At 37.1% G+C, this 21,171-nt stretch overlaps 2 protein-coding genes across 2 annotated transcripts; one reads left to right on the top strand and one right to left on the bottom strand.

Moving 5' to 3' along the window:
• Positions 1 to 234: 234 nt before the first annotated feature.
• LOC110688229 (22.7 kDa class IV heat shock protein-like) lies at positions 235 to 1,422 on the top strand. Its single transcript, XM_021864952.1, has one exon. It carries the CDS (start codon positions 598 to 600, stop codon positions 1,162 to 1,164), a length of 567 nt encoding a protein of 188 aa, XP_021720644.1. The 5' UTR covers positions 235 to 597; the 3' UTR covers positions 1,165 to 1,422.
• A 1,846-nt stretch (positions 1,423 to 3,268) lies between these two features.
• Positions 3,269 to 16,233, bottom strand: LOC110688220. Its single transcript, XM_021864941.1, has 11 exons — positions 15,801 to 16,233; positions 15,541 to 15,679; positions 15,363 to 15,457; positions 11,769 to 11,910; positions 11,375 to 11,692; positions 11,129 to 11,276; positions 6,794 to 7,735; positions 6,442 to 6,683; positions 6,273 to 6,346; positions 4,966 to 5,101; positions 3,269 to 3,729 (listed from the first exon to the last, which is right to left on the bottom strand). Exons 3-11 carry the CDS (start codon positions 15,416 to 15,418, stop codon positions 3,691 to 3,693), a joined length of 2,097 nt encoding a protein of 698 aa, XP_021720633.1. The 5' UTR covers positions 15,419 to 15,457; positions 15,541 to 15,679; positions 15,801 to 16,233; the 3' UTR covers positions 3,269 to 3,690.
• Positions 16,234 to 21,171: the final 4,938 nt, after the last annotated feature.

Raw genomic sequence — 21,171 nt, 5'->3', positions numbered from 1 at the left:
TAACTAAAAAAAATGGTCAAAATGAGATGTGTGAATAGTGCAAAAGTCAAAACGTTGTAAGTAATTTGGAACAGAGGGCGAATGAAATTTCATACAATACGAAATTCCATTTTTAGACTTTTAGTGATTTTTATTATGGTCTTTTTAGTATGTATTTGTTGTTTCTTTGTTTCTTGTTCTCTTTTTATAGTCTTTGTTATCAAAAAAAAAAAAAAAAAAAAAAAAAAAAAAAAAAAAAAAGAGAGACTTTTAGGGTTCAATTAATCTAGAGAAGTCCACAAAGTGCTTACATCAAAACAAACTTATTTCCAGATCTTTCTACTAACATCTTACTATAAAACGTTTCACATACAAAGCAAAATCAGATAATACATCAAAGAAAAATCTAGATTCTCCTTGATGACAACCGACTCTCCTCCACTATAAATAAACCCATCATTCCTTAGCTTTATGCTCAACACATCAATATACCATCAACAACAACAACACAATATTTCTACAAATTCTCTCATCAAACAAACTTCTTTCATTAATATTACAATCTTTATCACCCACATTGTTAAAAAATTAATACATTTATCTTGATCAAATTTGCATATGGCAAAAGTTGTAATTCCAGTGTTATTCCTAACCATCTTTATAGGACTTGTAGTCCTCCCAGTGAAAGGGTTGGTGCCCTTCACAAGAACAATTTGGGATGAACTCGACGACCCGTTTCGAGTTCTTGAGCAAACTCCGCTTCCTCTTCCTAAAACCAATAATTTCGAATCCTTACGCCTTACCTTATTAGCTAAGGCAGATTGGAAAGAAACTAAAGATGCTCACATTATTAGCCTTGACATTCCTGGCATGAAAAAAGATGATGTCAAGATTGAGGTGGAAGAAAACAGGGTGCTTAAGGTAAGTGGGGAGAGGAAGGCAGAAGAAGAACACGAAGGCAATAAGTGGCACCGAGCTGAGCGTACAACTGGTAAGTTTTGGAGGCAGTTTCGGTTACCTGCTAACGCGGATTTGGATCATATTAAGGCTCATCTTGAAGATGGAGTGTTGAAGATTACAGTGCCTAAGCTCGCCGAGGAGAAGAGGAGGCAGAGTAAGGTTATTGACATTGGTGTTGATGAGTCTAAAGGTGAAGATCTTAAAGCTACCAAGGCTGATATGTAACATGATTTTCTAATTGAATGTCAAATGTTTATGATTGAGGAGTTTTGTTTTACTAATATTATGCAAGTAATGGTGGTTGTATTACATACATTTATCTGTTTGTTTGGTGCATGCCTTTTAAGGGTGTGATCTTAATCTGTTTTTCCCAAACGTATATAAGTATATAATAAGAAATTTCATTTTAGTAATGTATTAATGTATGGTGTTTTGTGTCTTTATTATTGAAAATATGGGATTAGTGAATGATTGAGCATAATACACCATTTATGTCCCACATCTTTTCTTTAACTACTACCTAATTACTCAATTAAACAATAGGAGAAATTTTGTGAATTAAGAGTTTTTGAAAAGGGGATGATTTCTTTTCATCATAGAATAAAAAGAATTTAGAGAAACAGGAGTAGCAATGACTATTCTAGGCTTATGAACATAAATACTGCTCCCTTCGTTCCTGGAGGGTTATGTTTGCCCCTTTTTGGTGTTATCTTTTTAGGGTTACATGTTGATTAATTCTTAAATTTAAATAATAAATATTTTTTATACATTTTTTTTCACACATACATATTTTCCATGCAAGTATCCATATTTATCAAAAAAATTTACGTACTCCTAATACAACTTTCTATTTACAAAAAAACAAAAAAAAAAAAAAAAAAAAAAAAAAAAAATCACCTACTCCTTATATAAATATTCTTATTTTCAAAGTTAATTTAATGCTTGATTTCCACTATCTCATTTGCCTTCGTTAACCGTGAAAAATCACTAAACATAACCTTCCTTTGATCGGGATCAAAGGGAGTACTCGTATAGAGTTAAATGCAAATATAGAGGGGATTAAATAAATGTTAGAGGGACAAAAAACAAATATATTGCCCGTAAATAATAAGTAGGTTTGGTTATGTTATGAACATAATTAATAGACTTGAGGCATTTTTTTCAACATTTATTATCATCTGAAACACAAATCCAACCTAAATAAACAGTTAATTGAGATAATATAACAAGTTAATATAGAGTTTCTCATGAGAAAGTATTTCCTTTGCAATAAAAAAGAATTAGATAGAAGCCCGTGCGATGCACGGTTTTTTCATCTAAAATTTTTAATTATTTGATTTATTGTATTTAATAATTTCAAATAAAATTACAAAAGTCTAATATTTATTTTTTTTTACTATAATTTATAATGCTTTTATTAAATATAAATAAATTGTAAATATGATATTTTTTCTGTTATATAAAATCTTTAATGTGACATGATAAATTTTTAATAATTTAAATCTTAAATCATTATTCATTGTTTTACCATATCTCCACGAAATGTTAGCCAAACTGAAATTGATATAAATTAAATCTTTACATTTATATGAAATAAATCAATATATTTACCAATAAAAGAAAAATTGTTGCGATATAAAATCAAATCTATGCATTGGAATTTTTTCATCATCTTCAAAAATAACCAAAGCCATCCATATATTAAGTAAACAACATCTAATCGTATGCCACTACATAAACAAATAATCGTTAAGTATCCTAAATAAATACAATGTAACTAATAATTACAAATATAAATTTAAACATAAGATTTTAAAAATTACCCGAACATTGATGACCTAAAACTAACACAAAATTCGCTTGATGGGGTTTTGTTTTGATACGAAATTTTATTTGTGTTTAGTATATTTTTTTTTGGATTTCTTATACTCGTAGTATTGAATTAATAAATTTATTTTTTCCTATATTTTTACTTTATTTTTTTCATTAAAATAATTTAATTTGTGGATTATAATCTACGTGGCATTAAAATTTATACGAAATTTTATTTGTGTTTAGTATATTTTTTTTGGATTTTTTTTGGATTTCTTATACTCGTAGTATTGAATTAAGTAATTTATCTTTTCCTATATTTTTACTTTATTTTTTTCATTAAAATAATTTAATTCGTGGATTATAATCTACGTGGCATTAAAATTTTAGATATATTAAATCTAATTCGTTACTTTTATCTAGGTGGTGGACATAATTTTTTAATACATAAATAAAATACAAATCTTTCTTCTTATTGATCGAAATAAGTATATTTCTTATGTGGCGCTCCGAATACTCTCCAGAAATACATACTTTAATTATATAATATAATATTAAATTGGCCAAAATGTACACAATAGTCGATACTATCAGACTACCAGCTCATTGATAATTCTAATTGGTGAACAGGCGAAAATGTTGCTCTATACATATACCTCACTTTCTATTTGCTGCTAAATACATTATGGCAGAAGCGGGTTACATATTTACATTTCATTATATATATACATATCTACAATTAATTGGAAAAACATTGGTCTATACTCTATAATAGAGGATGCCTAGAAAAGAAAGAATGAAATAATGAGAAAATTCAATTTTGAGTACCAATAAAGAAAGAATGATCAGATTGCACCAAGATATGCATGCTGATAAATATGTTCAACTCTTTCGTTTCTACTTGAGTAAACAGTTGACAGATATCAGCCATCAGATATTTCACTCTATATGTCGAGGCTCTCTATTGGCATCCTCTGCCTGCATAAGAAAAGATTTAAGTTTAGATATCGTAAGAAATAAAATACAAAATACGAATTAGACACGTCTCTAAGCAAATATGCTTATTTTGATAGAACAGATGTGAAGAAGTCTATTGGGCATCGAACTTAGTAGCTAGGTAGTATAGATTGAAATACTACCTTTGTTTTTTTAGATGACACCATTTGACTTTTACACTATTCACCTATACTTTGACTAGCTTTTGTGATTTATACCTACGATAAAATATAGTCAGGTGGGATCTTGTTTGAATCATCTCAATGTAGTAAATATATACAAGTAAATATTTTGTACACGGTAACACTAACTGACCAGCAGCAGTCCCTTAAAGAACATACCCCTATTCAATTTAAGGTTCTATAGACCCAAACACCAACATGGTAAATGTTAACGAGAAATGTAGTCGTGTGAACAGAGGAAGTAGTACAAAGTGATAAGAGGAAAATTTTTACTAGAAAAAAAAAAGGAAAAAAAAAAAAAAAAGAAAAAACACTGTTTAAGAAGTCTAAAAACAACAGATTTAAAAGAGCAAAACTAAAGTGAAACAGAAGTCGGACGTTCCTTTATTATTATTGTGTGATTAGAAGGGTGGGTTTGTGGGAGTCAAGGGAGGGAGAAGCTGAAGCGATAAAGTAAACATGAGGCACAAAGGGAATCACAGCTGTAGCGAGTAGGATGGTAAGGATGGAACCTCCTACTTGCCAGTAGTCAGTACCCACAACTTATTGAAAATCCTGTTTTAAGTAAAGATCTGGATGGGAAAATTCTACCAAATAACGCCTCTTCAGTTATTTTATTCAAACATCAATTCTGTTAATTTCAGCAAATCACATACAAAAACAATATAAGTGATTTGCACACAGTTCTCATGAATCTTACCCTCTATATGGACCCAAAACCCCCAACCAAACAAGCTTGCAAATACCATCAGTTTATACTTTTTAGTTACTCATAGTGCAGGATACTGACAATTGAGCAAGTAGGAGGGTGCTATGAAAAGAGATGAAAAGAGAGAAGAATAACAGTTAATCTTATCACTTTTTACAAGAACATATTATCTGTAATCTACACAGCTGAATTTACAGCTAAGCTCAGGAACAATCTCATGTTAGACCTAGCAAAATTCAGTGAACAAGATGTTCATACTAAAATGATAAGCTGACTTGCATATTATTCGTTCAACATAAAAAAAAGCAAATGAAATAAGAGACTCACCAACTTTCGGGTTCTATGTAATTGTGCCTGCCGATGCAGATGTACATGCCTTTTTGTGTGATGAAGATTTATATGCTGTGATCGGCAGCGTTGGCGAGATGGTTTCTGGATGAACTCCTTTAAGTGGTTATAAATACTGCACATCACAGAAGCCTAGTTAAATTATGCCAACAAAATGGGAATGATAAGAGCCCTCTGTACAATTCTCCCAGGAAAACCTACTCAGCATTAAATTTCAGGCTTAGCCTGAATAAGAGATTAATATGCCCATTTATAGAATAAATCCCAGAAAATCAATAATAGCACTAAAACACAGAGACAAACCAGCAGTAATATTAGCTATAATATTGTATTGTAGTATCATGTCAGCTACCTAGGCAAACCTCTCCAGCAACACAAAATAAAAGAGACGCGAGCTTTATTTTACACTATATATTTTATCATATAAACTTTTTTTTTACAGAAATCCAAAATGAAATACTTGAATAATTCACAAGATGTCTCAAGGTGTCTACAATACATATTTTTTGAACCCCTCAGACTAGATTTTGTCGGACAGTTGCTGAGTATGTAAAAGCCAAAATGAGATCCAATTGGATAGAGAGGTCCCACAGGCTGGTGAAAGAGTTGCAGTATATAAGCATAGAATTCTGTAACAATGATGCTGTAGTTTTCCCCAAGAAGTATATTTATTGCTTGTTTTGGAAGAATAAATATTAAAGGCCTTAATAATGCAGATTCAGCCTCAGAAGAAGATATACTAGCAGAAGAATATGAAAACTTACTATATAGCATCAAAAAGGTAACTGTCAAGGAAAATGCAGCAGCATGATGGCAGGTCTGATTATATTCCAGGATACAATATAAAATCTACTGTTTCTGAGGCTTATCATCTTGTTACCTTTATATTATTTAAAAAAGAAAAAATCAAAACAGTAAAGAGTTGATTTTGATCTGATAGACTGATACACAAAAGGGTCGTGTTTGGTACTGATTTGCAAATGGCTATGACTTGTTAAAAAGGAAGAGCAACTCAGACAATTATATAGAGTATTTTTCACAAAATACTATAAAGGAAAATGATATATTTAAACCTTGTAGGGGTCACGCGAAAATAAACCAAAGAAATCCTTCACTCAGAGAATCATTAGGATAAGGGGAGCAGCATTTTAGATATTTAGGCACTGAAATATTATTATACTCTAGCAGCTATAGTGATATAAATACTACATTTATACAATCACTCAAAATTTTGAATGGGTATATATAGCAATGGTTTAAAATTGGAGAAGTTTTGCATTACATACCTAAGTCGATGCCTGTTGCAAGCTGTGAAGAAAGCAACAAAACCATTCAAAATGCTCCTAACAGCACGGAAAACCTACAAGATAAAATATATAGCTGTTATCAAACCAGGAAGAAGAGAGGATCAGAAAATTCAAGCTACGCTAAGCAAAATTTTTGCCATGTCAAAACCTTTGAGAACAAGTCATTCCACAGTGAGCGCCACATTGAGACCTCATATGTTGTTTTTACAGTTGCCTCGGTAGTTGATGCAATATTGATTATGCTACAAGCAGATGACCACAATTCTCCAAACATTTCATATACAATGGTACAGACATAGGCTATGAAACTGAACAATGCAAGGACCAAGCGAACTGGCGCATTAAAAATTTCCCAGCAGGCCCAAAAAATCGGCAATATGATGGAGATTGCTGCAACAATTCCAAAACACATCATCAATACTTTTATCAAATCAAAGCTCCACATAAATTATCACTATATTATCAACAACAGAAAAACCTTTTATAGGCTAAAAAATTACCTGTGGTGTAGACGAATGAAATGAGCAACCAGATTGGCAATAATACTATCTCGACTACACCAACAACAAAACTGTATGAAGTTCCGAGAACAATGCAGATGAATGAAAATAAGCTCTCTGACATCTCAATACACGCACTCCAGAACGGATGAAAGAATTTGGAAAATTTTATAAGTGGCTCAACAATTGGCTGAGCAAAAACAGAAAAAAATGATCTCATAGTACGTGTTATCATTAGAAGCCATTTAACAGCCTTCTCAAAATTATGCAAGAATAACATTGTCCCCAAATACTTGACCCTTGATGCCATCTCCCAAGTCTCTATCCAATCAAAGATAGGTCCAAGCAAACGAGATGCTGTTGCCTTAAGAAGTGGCACATTCTTGTATAAGTCGTAAAATCCGATCATAACAGTGGTAATTGAAATGATCACGTATAAAGCTCTGGCTAGAGGACACATCCACGGACGATAAAGATGGCAAAAGACAGGGTATGATTGAAGAAATATCACCCAAGATGGAAGCCCAGATTCTAAGAGAGTAAGCAAGCGCAGGTCACCCATAATTATGTCCTTTAACTTGAAAGGAAGATCTTTGTCATTAAATCTATATATAAGCAAGATATCTTTGTATTCAGTCGCTTCAATGGTATTCTCAAAATTCTCAAATGGGTCAAAAGTCCTCTTTGGAGTCTTAGGAGTTTCCTCAGAGTAGGTATCAGCTTCAATTCCAGAGCTGCTAGATCGAATGACTTTTCTTCTTTTATAAGGTACGTTAGAAGGTGGTGGTGTATGCAAGATACTAGTGTCATTTTCAGATCCTGTGGGACATGCATCAAACCCAACTGAAATACCATAGGAAGATTCATTCTCCACTACAGCATCATAAAAACAAGTAGTCTCTTCATCCGAGAAATCCTCCTTGGCATCATGGAACACTTCATCTGTAAAAGGTAGAAAAGCAATAAATGAAGATTAAACAAGAAGAAAGTTGAAAGTTTCTAGAAATACAAAACTAGATCTTCTGCTTGTTAAACCAACCATAAGTAACAACTGGACACTAAAAGTGACTTCTAAATAATGGATGGCCATTGAGTATTTCAATTTTATAGTGGAATTTAATTTACTACCTGAACAGGAACCATTAATTAACAAAATGTGCAGCAAAAAGCACTTTGCAGGCACCAACAACCCAATAGAAATCCCGAAGAAGCAGAGTGTTTTCTTTTATTTTATTTTTTTTATTGATAGGGAAGAAGCAGATTTTTAAAGGTCAACATGTAAGAAACCTTACTCCTAAATATTCAATGATTATAAAGAAGCTTTTTATAAAAAAGGCTAGCAATTTTATATGTAATCAAAATTAAAATACGGAGCTGTGGAGCGGTTAAAATTTAAAACTAATATGAGATATTTATCTCCTTCGTTCATGCCTTTTCTCTATCACTTGCCCTTTTCCCTCTGGTGTGAAGTTCTGATTGAGGTTTTTTTTAGTGGGTTACTCTAATGATTGATTGTTTAGTCAATTCATAATTATATTTGAGCCAAACTTAATTATGTAAAAACTTGGTTTATTAAGCCATAAATGTGTCAGGTTAACAGTTGCCTTGTTTTGTATTTCATTTTTTAACCCAGCCAATTAAATATATTATGTGGATATGTTTTTATATGCCACCGGAATGTCAAATTAGTTGGACCTATGTAAAAGAGAGAGAGAGAGAGAGAGAGAGAGAGAGAGAGAGAGAGAGAGAGAGAGAGAGAGAGAGAGAGAGAGAGAGAGGTTGTCAATGGAGATTGAATAAGGAGGAAGGGAGATGAGGAAATCAAAGAATGCAAAGGGATACATTTATAGAAGGGAAAGAGAGAGTAAAGTGGCAATTGAGATATAGGGTGGATAGAAAGTTGGGTAAGATGCAAGTTTAAATATGCCCAACTAAAGGAGATAAAAACAGGTGGTGTTTTAAATGATCAATCAATCAATCAAAGCCTTAATCCCATAAGCAGGGTCGGCTACATGAACCAAAAGTGATTATTTCGCATAGTCATTCACAAAAATCCTCTTCCTCCATCACTTGCGATCAAATACATCATTCTCATGCAAATCCATATGCCTCATATCCTTCCTAACTCCTTCCAATCAAGTCATTTTCGGTCTCCCTCTAGGGCCACTACCTCGTTTAACCACTCCATGATCCCACTCTTCCATTCTTTGTATCGAGGTACCCTGGGGACGTCATCTTACATGCCCGAACCAACGCAGGTAATTTTCCCTAATTTGTCTGCAATGCCTGCAACACCCACTTTCTTACAATTAACTTCATTTTTTATTCTATCTCTTAGAATGTTCCCGCACATCCGTCTTAACATGCGAATTTATGTAACCCCAATCTTTTAATGTGCTTCTTATTAGAAGTCCAACATCCTATACCATAGAGCAACATGGGTCTTATGGTGGTTCTACAGAATTTCCCCTTCAACTATAAAGGAATGCTTCAGTTTCATAACACTCTTGGTGACTGCTCTCCATTTAAGCTACCAAGACTTAATCATGTGGGCCACGTCTTGATCAATATCACCATTTTTTTTTATGATCAACCCAATATATTTAAAACACTCACTCGTGGTCAATTCTAGGGGTGAAAGTTCGGTTTGCGGTTTGAATTTACACCAAACCGAATCCAAACCGAATTAATTCGGTTTTGGATTTTTGAAACCGAATTTGGATTTCCAATCCAATCCAAACCGTATTAATTCGGTTTGGAAATTGAATCCAAACCGAACCGAACTTTGTTAGAGAAATTCAAGCAAATTCAAAATATAATAAGTTTAATTCAAGCAAAACAAAGAGTAATTACCAAATTATAAAGAAAATGAACATAATTTGGGAAATTTAATCCAAATTCAAGCAAAATCAAAATATCATAAGCAAATTCATCCCGCAACAAATTTTCTATATAATCTAACAACACCACCGCAAATTTTAAATTAAAAACAAACTAAATCGAAGTCGAGAGCGAGAGCGATGGATCATTGGAGAAGACAAAGAGTGAGAGCCGTGGAGAAGACCAAGAGTGAGAGCGGTGGAGAAGCCTGACTAGCGGTGCTTAGCGGATGATTGACTAGTCGGTGGTCGAAGAAGTCTGAGAATGAACGCCGGTGGACGGAAGGGAGGTAAGAAAGGGAAAATTGTAAAAGAGGGACGAGATTATTAGGGGCTTAGGGTTGCCGCAACCCGCAAGTGAGTGTGAAAGAGTGAAAAAGGGAAAAGGGATTAGGGTTTCTATTTAAGAGGCTTATATATGAAGGGGAAATGGGCTAGGTAATTGGGCTTATTAGAATTTCGGTTTCAAATTTCGGTTTTTGGAGCCTGAAACCGAAACCGATCCGCAATCCATATTTTTTTAAAATCTCAAACAATCCAAACCGAATTGTTAATTCGGTTTGCGGATTTAATCCATATTACTTTCACCCCTAGTCAATTCCTTTATGTCCAAACTCACTACATCATTGCTTGTCCCCCTTTGTGTACCAAATCGACATACCAAATATTTGGTCTTACTCCAACTTAGCTTAAACCCTCTAGATTCCAACCTTCATTTGGCATTAATTACTAATTAAAGAAATAAAGGTACTAACTCTCATATTGACAACAGACACACGTTACAAACCAAATGAAGTGCACCAATAGCAACAACGACAATAATGCCTTAGTCCCAAGATCAATATATGGGGCATGACATTGATGCCAAGATCACATAAAAAATCCCATAGCACTCTTCCACTTCAACCAACCTGTTTTGATTGTATGAGCAACATCTCCATCCAATTCTTCATCCTTTTATATGATGTATCCTAGATATCAGAATATAAACTTAGTTAACAACCTTGCAAACATTTTTCCATCTTAACAGCAAGGCAGAAGCTAAGGTTTCCCAGCAATAGATTTAGGCAAATCACTAGATATCACATTTGGATTATACAGTTCTACACAATAAATTTTCTAGCACTATTATCCTCTCTTAACCCCTCCATGTAGCATCTCAGTAGTAATTGTCATAGATGTCAAAGTAAATAAAGAACTAAGCTAAAATCACAAACTCAGGAATCAGAAACATGTATCTTATGTCAGCATAGCACCCTGATTCGTCATTAAAAGACAACAATCTCAGTGAAGAGTGAAAAAAATAAACTACCATCTGGAGACTTTTCATAGCATATAGGTAACATGATTTCCTACTGTTCTGCTCAATAACTCCCCCCACCCCCCCCCCCCCAAAGAAAAAAAAAGAGAGAAAGAAGAGGATATCTGGGAACGATGTCTTGTTTGAAAAGATTACCAGCAGTAGATAGAAGATAATCTTTCAAAAGGTTCTGCTCATGCTCTGTTCCTGAGAACCAAGAAGAAATGCAGCCTACAGCTTGCAATATACTGCTGAATTCCCATCTTCTCATAAATTTGGTTTCTATTGCCAAAGATGTGTCAGTCTGCAAGCAGATGTAATATATCAACGAATCAAATAAAGTTAATTATATTACATAGATACAACTAGCTAATCCAGCAAAAGGAAACAGAGAAGAAAAACCTGTAGTTCATTTAGATAATTGATACCACGAACATCATCCCAAGAGACTTCAAATATAATCAACCCAAACAAGGTCCTATGGAGCTCCTGATTTAACTGCAAGGAGTATTTAAGCTTCTTTACAGGTAACAGAGCCCTCTTTTGTGATAACGTGGCAGCATCAATCAGCGAAAACCATCTCTCTGAAATCTTTGAATTAGTAGACTTGGTGCATTGGTTAGAATTAATTGCTTTGTTGGTAGCCTTTTTCTCTAATTTCTCTTTACCAATATTCCTCTTTTTACGAGCACTACTGTTAGCAAATGGGGACAACCTGGACTGTGCCAAAGCAAATACAACTCTGTCAGGTCTGATTCGATTAGCACAAGAGAACAAAGCCATGCACTTATATTACCTTAGTAACCATCAATTGCCACAAGTGTGCACGACGTGATCCAAGACCTTCAAGCCATGGTCTATTGTCCACTAAAATATAAAATGTGTTGCTTTCAGTAGCCAGGAAAATGTTAAGATGGGAAAGATAAGACTGCAAATCCCTGAAATATAAAGCAAAGCCAACGTAGCAAAGAGAAAACAATGTCTTAGTTCTTATAATAAATAAACCAGTAAATTTCATATTGCTCAATGAATCTAATACGGGAAATTGGCATGGCTTGAAGGAAAGAAAAGACTCGACTTAGTTCTAATAAGCTCATATAATAAATAAACACGAGAGAACAAGGCCATGAGCTTATATTACCTTAGTAACCAGTGTTATTAATTAATTTGCTCATTTACACCCTCAAATGTCTTCCTTAAAATGCATGTCAAAGCTCAAAGTGCTACATTGCATGTAATATGAAATGGAGGAAGCATTTAATTTGTACTTCCTTCGATCCTAAATTTTTTCCCATTAGGAATCTAGACAAGTTTCACAACTTTAAGAGTATCTTCTTATTTTTTTCCAATATATAAGGAAAAAAAAATAGTCAAGTGGGATCTTTTATAATTCGTTTTTAATGAGTACTTGGGTACATTCTTAGAAAATCAAGTACTTATAGTTTTACTATGCAATTAAAGCTATTCACGATTCACAATATGCATTGGTAAACATGTCAAAAGGAAATGAGAAGAACATAAAGAATCGAAGGGAGTATTTCGTATGTGTGTTTCTATAAAGGTTTATAGCAGAAATTTGAATTTGTACCAGCATTTTATTTTACTACCTCCGTTAACCGTTATTTGCAACAAAGGGGGTCTGCACGGACTCCTAGGCAAAAGTTTTAAAGCATGATTATAGAAAATTAAGGGCATGTGGTTAAATATTAATCCAACCCAAAAAAAAAAGAAAAAAACAAATTCAACTAAAATTAAACTAATAACCCAACACCACTAGCACCACCCTGCAGCACCGAAACCACCACCACCACCCAGTGGCACCGAAACAACCAAGCAACCACAAAACCACCGCCGCAACCACCGAACCCACGAAACCACCCGCTACCGCACCCACAATACCACCAACCCACCACCCACCGCACCCACAAACCCACCACCCACGATCTGCACCCACGAACCCACCACCACACCCACGAACACAAGAACCCACCACCACCGCACCAACGAACCCACGAAAACCCACATATGTGGAAAAGTAATGGGAATAGGGTTGGAGGAGGAGAGAGAAAAATAATGGGGATAAGGAAGAAGATGAAGAAATTTTATGATGAAGGAAAGGAGATTTACCCGGAACAACCACCGCCACCACCACACGCCACACAGAACCACCACCACCACCTACGCCACCCACAAATCACCGAAAGTCACCCACAAACCACCAAAATCCACCTAAGAATCACGAAAACCACACAAGAACCACGAAAACCACCCTAGAACCAACAGATCTAAAACCCAAAAATCAAACCCATCCAGAAACTACCCCCACAAAACCGCCCAAAACCACCACCATCGACACCCACCCACGAAGCAACCATCCAAGAACCACGAAATAACCACCCACAAACCACCAACACCCACCCACGAACCACAAAAACCACCCACAAACAACAACTACCACCAGATTTACCGAACCCACCCACAAACCACCAACAGCCACCCACGAACGAACTAACTGAGATGAGAGATGACAATGAAGAAGATGATGAGAGATGAGAGATGAAGAAGGAAGAAGATGAGAGATGATGATGATGATGATAGGAAGAAGATGAAGATCGAAGAAGATGAGAGATGATGATGAACTGAGAGATGAAGATGGAGGAGAGAGATGGTGGGGGGATGAAATTAGGGATTGATCTGATTTTTTTGGGGGAAAAGCTTAGATAATTAAGTTAGATTAGGGCTATAATAATTTGTAATTATGTGTAGTATTATGTGTTAATAATTTTTAAAAGAGGATATTTTGGTCATTTTACCATAAAAAAGTTACTATATTAGGAAAGAAATAGTTTTGTTGCAAATAATAGATAGCACCCTTTTTTAGTAAATGTTGCAAATAACTGTTAACGGAGGTAGTATTATTTTACATAAAAAAAAAATGGCCAAAACCAAACAAATAGCTCCAAAATCAGACTAGACCAGAATTTTCAAATCTACACCAGTTTGGACCAGAAATATGCCAGTCCAATCCTAAATATAAAAAAATCAGGGAATCTAGTTCCAATGTGGTTTGGGATTGGTGTACAGTCCTACTCTCATCCCAACCTAATCAATCAATCAATCAAAGCCTTAATCCCATAAGTGGGGTCGGTTACATGAACCAAAGTGATTATTTCGTATATTCATCCACCAAAATATTCCTCCTCCATCCTTTACGATCAAAACCTCATTCTCATGCAAGTCCATATGCTTGATATCGTTCTTAACTCCTTCCAACCACATCATTTTCAGTCTCCCTCTACCTCGTTTAACATCTCCATGATCCCACTCTTCCACTCTTCGTATGCGTCTCCGTCTTACATGCACAAACCAACATAGGCGATTTTCCTTAATTTTCCTCTTCTCATCCCAACCTACTATATACCTTAATTTTTGTCTCCAAAGCTAACAGTAAAATTATCTAATCATGGCCAGAGGGAGTACAAACAAAGCATACGGCAAAAGCTCCGACTAGTAACGCACAAACTCAATGATATGCTTACACATCCAATAATAATAATAATAACCCCTTACATAATCAGCAAATTTACACAAAAGAACCTAACTTTTCTTTCAGATGTCGAATTGTGACATTGTCATTTCTTGACTCTCGCAGATTGCAAATATAAATAAATTTCATTATGATTTCTCTAGGGGTGCATATAAGAACAATTTGTACTTCAAGAATTGCTTTAAGTGAGCAGATTCAGAAGAGACATACCCATCTACTGCATGCTCCAAAAGCCATCTTTCCCTTTTTCCTTATCTTATAACAAGAAAAGAGAGCTAGGAACCCCTCTCAACAGTCCACACTCGACAAGCCCCACATTGAGCTCCTAAGAACCTACTCAACTCCATATAAGTCACAAGTTTCCTAATTAGCCTCTTCTTGAAAATAATTATATACACCCAGATGCACCATGCACCCAAGAGTATTTTTTGCTCATTTGATGGTTAAATGAGCCAACAATACCCTAGGTGCACCGTGCACCACGGGTGTACATGACAAACTCTTGCCTCTTCTTGCGGACTAGCGGCGACACCAATACGACATCTAAACCATTGCAAGACATGCTTGTTTGATCATGATATGCACACATTCACTTATACTTCTTCTCATTGCATAAAAAAAACTTATACTTTTTTTTTTTTTTTTTTGAAAGGAAAAAAACTTATACTTTATCTCAAGATTATTGCTTTAATATAGTTGAAGCTTTAGGAAAAAACAATAAAAATTTGCTTTATATAATTGAAACCAGTATGCCATGCGATTACTCACAAATGTTCTTTAAAAGGCCTGATATTTCGAAATCAGAAAGACATTACGGAATTGAGATCAAAGTTGTAAAATTACCCGATTTGCAAGCTTGTCAAGGGGAAAATATATTGTCCATTATCCAAATTCCCCATCAAAATCTTCCGAATTTTCAGCCAATTCACCAGCAATCACTGCCCAATTTCAACCAAAATCTTAACAAAAATTTCCCAAATTTCAAGAATTAATACAAAAACAAAACTAAAATATCACTTACCAAAAAAATTGTTGAATGCAATGACAAGGAAAGTGACGAGGGGAGCGAGAAAAGGCATGACCGCCGAACTTCATACCATAATTGAATTGAATTGAATGCAATCATAAATTAAAGTGGTAATTATACAGTGCACAAAAACCTAGAATCAGAAAAGATATTAAATTGAATTAAATGAACTTATAATTAATCAAATAATGAGGAGAGAGAATTAAGGTTTGCTTGTAAGAAGTGGAAAAGTGAGAAGAGGTTAGATGCCTCACGTCAAAAAGACTCCATTAAAGAGAGCTTCAAAGAGGAGACAGAGAAAATGATGTATTATGAATTTATGATTATGTAACAGCCGCAAAGATTTGTATTTTTTCTGCTGGTATTTGTATTTTTCTGTTATTTCTTAACAATAATAATTAAAGACAGATGAGAGAGAAATGGGAGGTAAGTCGGTTGTTAATTATAGAATGGTGAAAAATCCGGAAGATACAGAAGGGAAGAAGAGTCGGCAATTATAACAAGTTACAATAGTTGTTGGAGAAAGGTGAAAAAGTGCTACAGTAGCAATTTTTTATAACGAATATGTCCTTTAAATTTAAGGCATGTTCACTTTATTTATCCCCTGCGTCTTATAAGGGATTTGTTAAACATCGCACACAAATTACTACATAAAGCCCACAAAATTCACTTGGTTTGACAATATTGCCCTTGACCTAAAAAAAAAAACACTCACACTCTCATCGCTCATCTTCTTTCAACCTCTCTAAAAAAAAAATTTCAAACAACGGCAATGTCGAGGCGGCAAGGCAAGGAATTTGCGGCGGCGGCGGAGGGAAGGAGGTCCCAAGGAGGCAAGGTACAATTTGTAAAAAAAAAAAAAAGGGAAAACCGTCGTACAATTTGTAAATTCTTCCTCCGTCACGAAATTTATAAACGTTACCTCTAAGGGGGACAGCCTGTCCAGCAATAACCGTATCGATCGGAGGCGGTCAACGGACTTCTTCTCCGAGCGCGGACTCCACGCACAAGCACGCGGCATCCCCTCATCAATAGGAACCGGGTCACGATGTGGTCGCAATGCAGGAAAGTACTCGTATATCCAGGTCTGCAATAGAGTCAGACACCCAGTGATACCTGCCGCGTCAGCCCGACTCGCAAATCCTAGTTGGCGATACAAATACGCCAACGTAGCCGATCCCCAGGAAAACTGGCCTACACTGTCGGGGTCACACGCCTCTACTATGTCGCGTGGCCTGAGCTTGTTTCCGCCGCTCTTATCCGGAAACAAGGTACATCCGAGGAGTAGAAAAACATAAGCACTCAGCTGTGCGTCGTGCGTCCTACGTGCACTGGGGTACAAACACCGCTGCAACACGGATGCGATCTTCACACCTCCGTGTTCCCAAACACCTAGCGCCTCGGTGTACAGTGCAGCCCTGTCCACCGCCAACAACTCCGCCAGCAAATCTGCCTGATCCGCATCAGCCACAGCACAAAGTCGTTTACCCTCAACACGAATCCCCAGAATGGCCTCGACGTCATGTAACATGATCGTCATCTCACCGAACGGAAGGTGGAAAGAGTTTGTATCCGGCTGCCATCGCTCAATGAAAGCCGTGATCAGCGTACTGTCAATCTTATCGTGCATGGTGGCAGGAACGTGATTCACCCCAGTGCCCTCCAGTCGCTCGAACATCTCGCTCTCCGCCGGCCAAGCCTCAGCCCATGTACGCAAAAAGCTACAAGTCTTTTCCCGGGTATGACATTTCAACAACCCCGTAACTGAAGGCCTCTCCTGGTCCTCCCAAATACGGGCAGCTATGTGTCCTAGAAAGCTAGGAATCACACTCCCGTCAACAGGCCCACCGGGCACCTCACTCCTAACAACCCAAGAATCATTACCGCCCCTCGACCGTTTCATGCTTGCCCCAGATACAGTGGACGCAGATGATGTGCCAGATCTACTAACAAACCTACCACCCCTACCCTTACGCACCTCCACCATATGTGTCTCGTACATGTCATCAACCCTCTGACTGAATGGACCGTAATCATCATACGGTCCACTGCCATCGTCCACATCCTCATCCTCATCTGCGCCCTCCTCCTGCTCCTCCTCCTGGTCACCCTCCTCAGCATCATCATCGTCATCGTCATCCTCATCCCGACGGTGGATCCGTTCTCTACGAGCTGAGGCCGAAATACCACGGGATCTGACATGTCTATGCCCCGAGCTCTCCACTGAATAGCTTCTACTAAGAAGCTCTACATTCTTCCTCGCACCATGACGACCCAGTGAATTCTACACAAAATTTTAAAATATATAAACATACAAAAATTTATACGAAAAATAGCTACCACTACCCAAATCAAATAAACTAAAAACATACTAACAAATTAACATAATTATGAAATTAACAAAACACTTAAATAAAAATAATAGAATAAAAAATACACTTAGAAAGGAAATAAAACCAACACAGAAGAATATATATAAACATAAATAATTCATTCCCAATTAAAATAAATTAACTAACCAAAAACAATATCAATAATAAAATTTAAAATAAATTAACTAACCAAAAACAATATCAAAGTCACAAAAAAATATAAAAACAAATCAAAATAGAGAATAAAAATAAAAATGTACAAAAAAACAAACAAATAATTGTAAACAAAATATAAACATAGAAAAAATACAACAAAATTGAAAAAATTTATAAAAATAAACAACAAAATATAAAAACAATTCAAAAAGATATTACACAAAAAAAAAAATTTAAAAACAATATTTTAAAACAAATATAAAAAAAAAAGAAAAAGGGGGGGGGGCGCCTTTGCTAGACGCCTAGCCAGCGATGGTGGCGCCAGCTGCAGACGCCGCCACCAGTGGGCTGGCGCCTGGGCTGGACGCCACAGCCACGGCTGAGGCGCCTTGAATAAACGCCACCCAGCCACCTACCACCCCTACACAGCGATGGTGGCGTTTATTCAAGGCGCCTCAGCCGTGGCTGTGGCGTCCAGCCCAGGCGCCAGCCCACTGGTGGCGGCGTCTGCAGCTGGCGCCACCATCGCTGGCTGGGCGTCCAGCAAAGGCGCCCCCCCCCCTTTTTTCTTTTTTTTTTATATTTGTTTTTAAATATTGTTTTTAAATTTTTTTTTTGTGTAATATCTTTTTGAATTGTTTTTATATTTTGTTGTTTATTTTTATAAATTTTTTCAATTTTGTTGTATTTTTTCTATGTTTATATTTTGTTTACAATTATTTGTTTGTTTTTTTGTACATTTTTATTTTTATTCTCTATTTTGATTTGTTTTTATATTTTTTGTGACTTTGATATTGTTTTTGGTTAGTTAATTTATTTTAAATTTTATTATTGATATTGTTTTTGGTTAGTTAATTTATTTTAATTGGGAATGAATTATTTATGTTTATATATATTCTTCTGTGTTGGTTTTATTTCCTTTCTAAGTGTATTTTTTATTCTATTATTTTTATTTAAGTGTTTTGTTAATTTCTTAATTATGTTAATTTGTTAGTATGTTTTTAGTTTATTTGATTTGGGTAGTGGTAGCTATTTCTCGTATAAATTTTTGTATGTTTATATATTTTAAAATTTTGTGTAGAATTCACTGGGTCGTCATGGTGCGAGGAAGAATGTAGAGCTTCTTAGTAGAAGCTATTCAGTGGAGAGCTCGGGGCATAGACATGTCAGATCCCGTGGTATTTCGGCCTCAGCTCGTAGAGAACGGATCCACCGTCGGGATGAGGATGACGATGACGATGATGATGCTGAGGAGGGTGACCAGGAGGAGGAGCAGGAGGAGGGCGCAGATGAGGATGAGGATGTGGACGATGGCAGTGGACCGTATGATGATTACGGTCCATTCAGTCAGAGGGTTGATGACATGTACGAGACACATATGGTGGAGGTGCGTAAGGGTAGGGGTGGTAGGTTTGTTAGTAGATCTGGCACATCATCTGCGTCCACTGTATCTGGGGCAAGCATGAAACGGTCGAGGGGCGGTAATGATTCTTGGGTTGTTAGGAGTGAGGTGCCCGGTGGGCCTGTTGACGGGAGTGTGATTCCTAGCTTTCTAGGACACATAGCTGCCCGTATTTGGGAGGACCAGGAGAGGCCTTCAGTTACGGGGTTGTTGAAATGTCATACCCGGGAAAAGACTTGTAGCTTTTTGCGTACATGGGCTGAGGCTTGGCCGGCGGAGAGCGAGATGTTCGAGCGACTGGAGGGCACTGGGGTGAATCACGTTCCTGCCACCATGCACGATAAGATTGACAGTACGCTGATCACGGCTTTCATTGAGCGATGGCAGCCGGATACAAACTCTTTCCACCTTCCGTTCGGTGAGATGACGATCATGTTACATGACGTCGAGGCCATTCTGGGGATTCGTGTTGAGGGTAAACGACTTTGTGCTGTGGCTGATGCGGATCAGGCAGATTTGCTGGCGGAGTTGTTGGCGGTGGACAGGGCTGCACTGTACACCGAGGCGCTAGGTGTTTGGGAACACGGAGGTGTGAAGATCGCATCCGTGTTGCAGCGGTGTTTGTACCCCAGTGCACGTAGGACGCACGACGCACAGCTGAGTGCTTATGTTTTTCTACTCCTCGGATGTACCTTGTTTCCGGATAAGAGCGGCGGAAACAAGCTCAGGCCACGCGACATAGTAGAGGCGTGTGACCCCGACAGTGTAGGCCAGTTTTCCTGGGGATCGGCTACGTTGGCGTATTTGTATCGCCAACTAGGATTTGCGAGTCGGGCTGACGCGGCAGGTATCACTGGGTGTCTGACTCTATTGCAGACCTGGATATACGAGTACTTTCCTGCATTGCGACCACATCGTGACCCGGTTCCTATTGATGAGGGGATGCCGCGTGCTTGTGCGTGGAGTCCGCGCTCGGAGAAGAAGTCCGTTGACCGCCTCCGATCGATACGGTTATTGCTGGACAGGCTGTCCCCCTTAGAGGTAACGTTTATAAATTGTTTCTACATTTTATTATTTGCCCATATTATATTCATGTTATTAAATTTTAAAACTATGTGCAGGTGAACTGGATGCCTTTCGGCCCGAACCCTAGTGTTAGGGTACCCAGGACCCTGTACAAGGGACTCATTCAGTATCGTGAGATCGTCGAGGCGTACATGTCCCAGCGTTGTCTTCGCCAGCTTGGATTTGTCCAAGTTGTCCCTCCTCCCCCGGCATGCCCGATGAAGGCGGTCCGACCTGCATCGTCGAGGGACTACGTCGTGCAATGGCCGGATATCATGACCGGGACGTGGGACCAGTTTCCGATGGTGGCCCGCTTATGGACTGCGGAGTTGCAGCGGCCGCCCTCTGGGGTTCCTCCCATGTGTGACCATTACTACATGGAATGGTTCAACCGGTATTCGCACCCGAGGTTGATCGCAGATCTCGACCACAGCGATGATGATTATGTGCCACCGCCTACTGCCATGGAAGCGGTATGTCTCATATTATATTTATCGTTGTCTTTTAATTAAGTTTTATATGTTGTTATTGTGTTTCATCTTTTGTTTTTTGTTGTATGCAGTGGATGGGAAAGATAATGCAGGACGTACATAAACTCTCTCTTGAGAAGGACAGCATGAGTGCAACAGG

This window comes from Chenopodium quinoa, unplaced genomic scaffold (assembly GCF_001683475.1).
Source record: "Chenopodium quinoa cultivar QQ74 unplaced genomic scaffold, ASM168347v1, whole genome shotgun sequence".
Lineage (NCBI taxonomy): Eukaryota > Viridiplantae > Streptophyta > Magnoliopsida > Caryophyllales > Amaranthaceae > Chenopodium > Chenopodium quinoa.
Note: the sequence above shows the minus strand (reverse complement) of the source record. Positions and strands in the feature narration are given on the sequence as shown.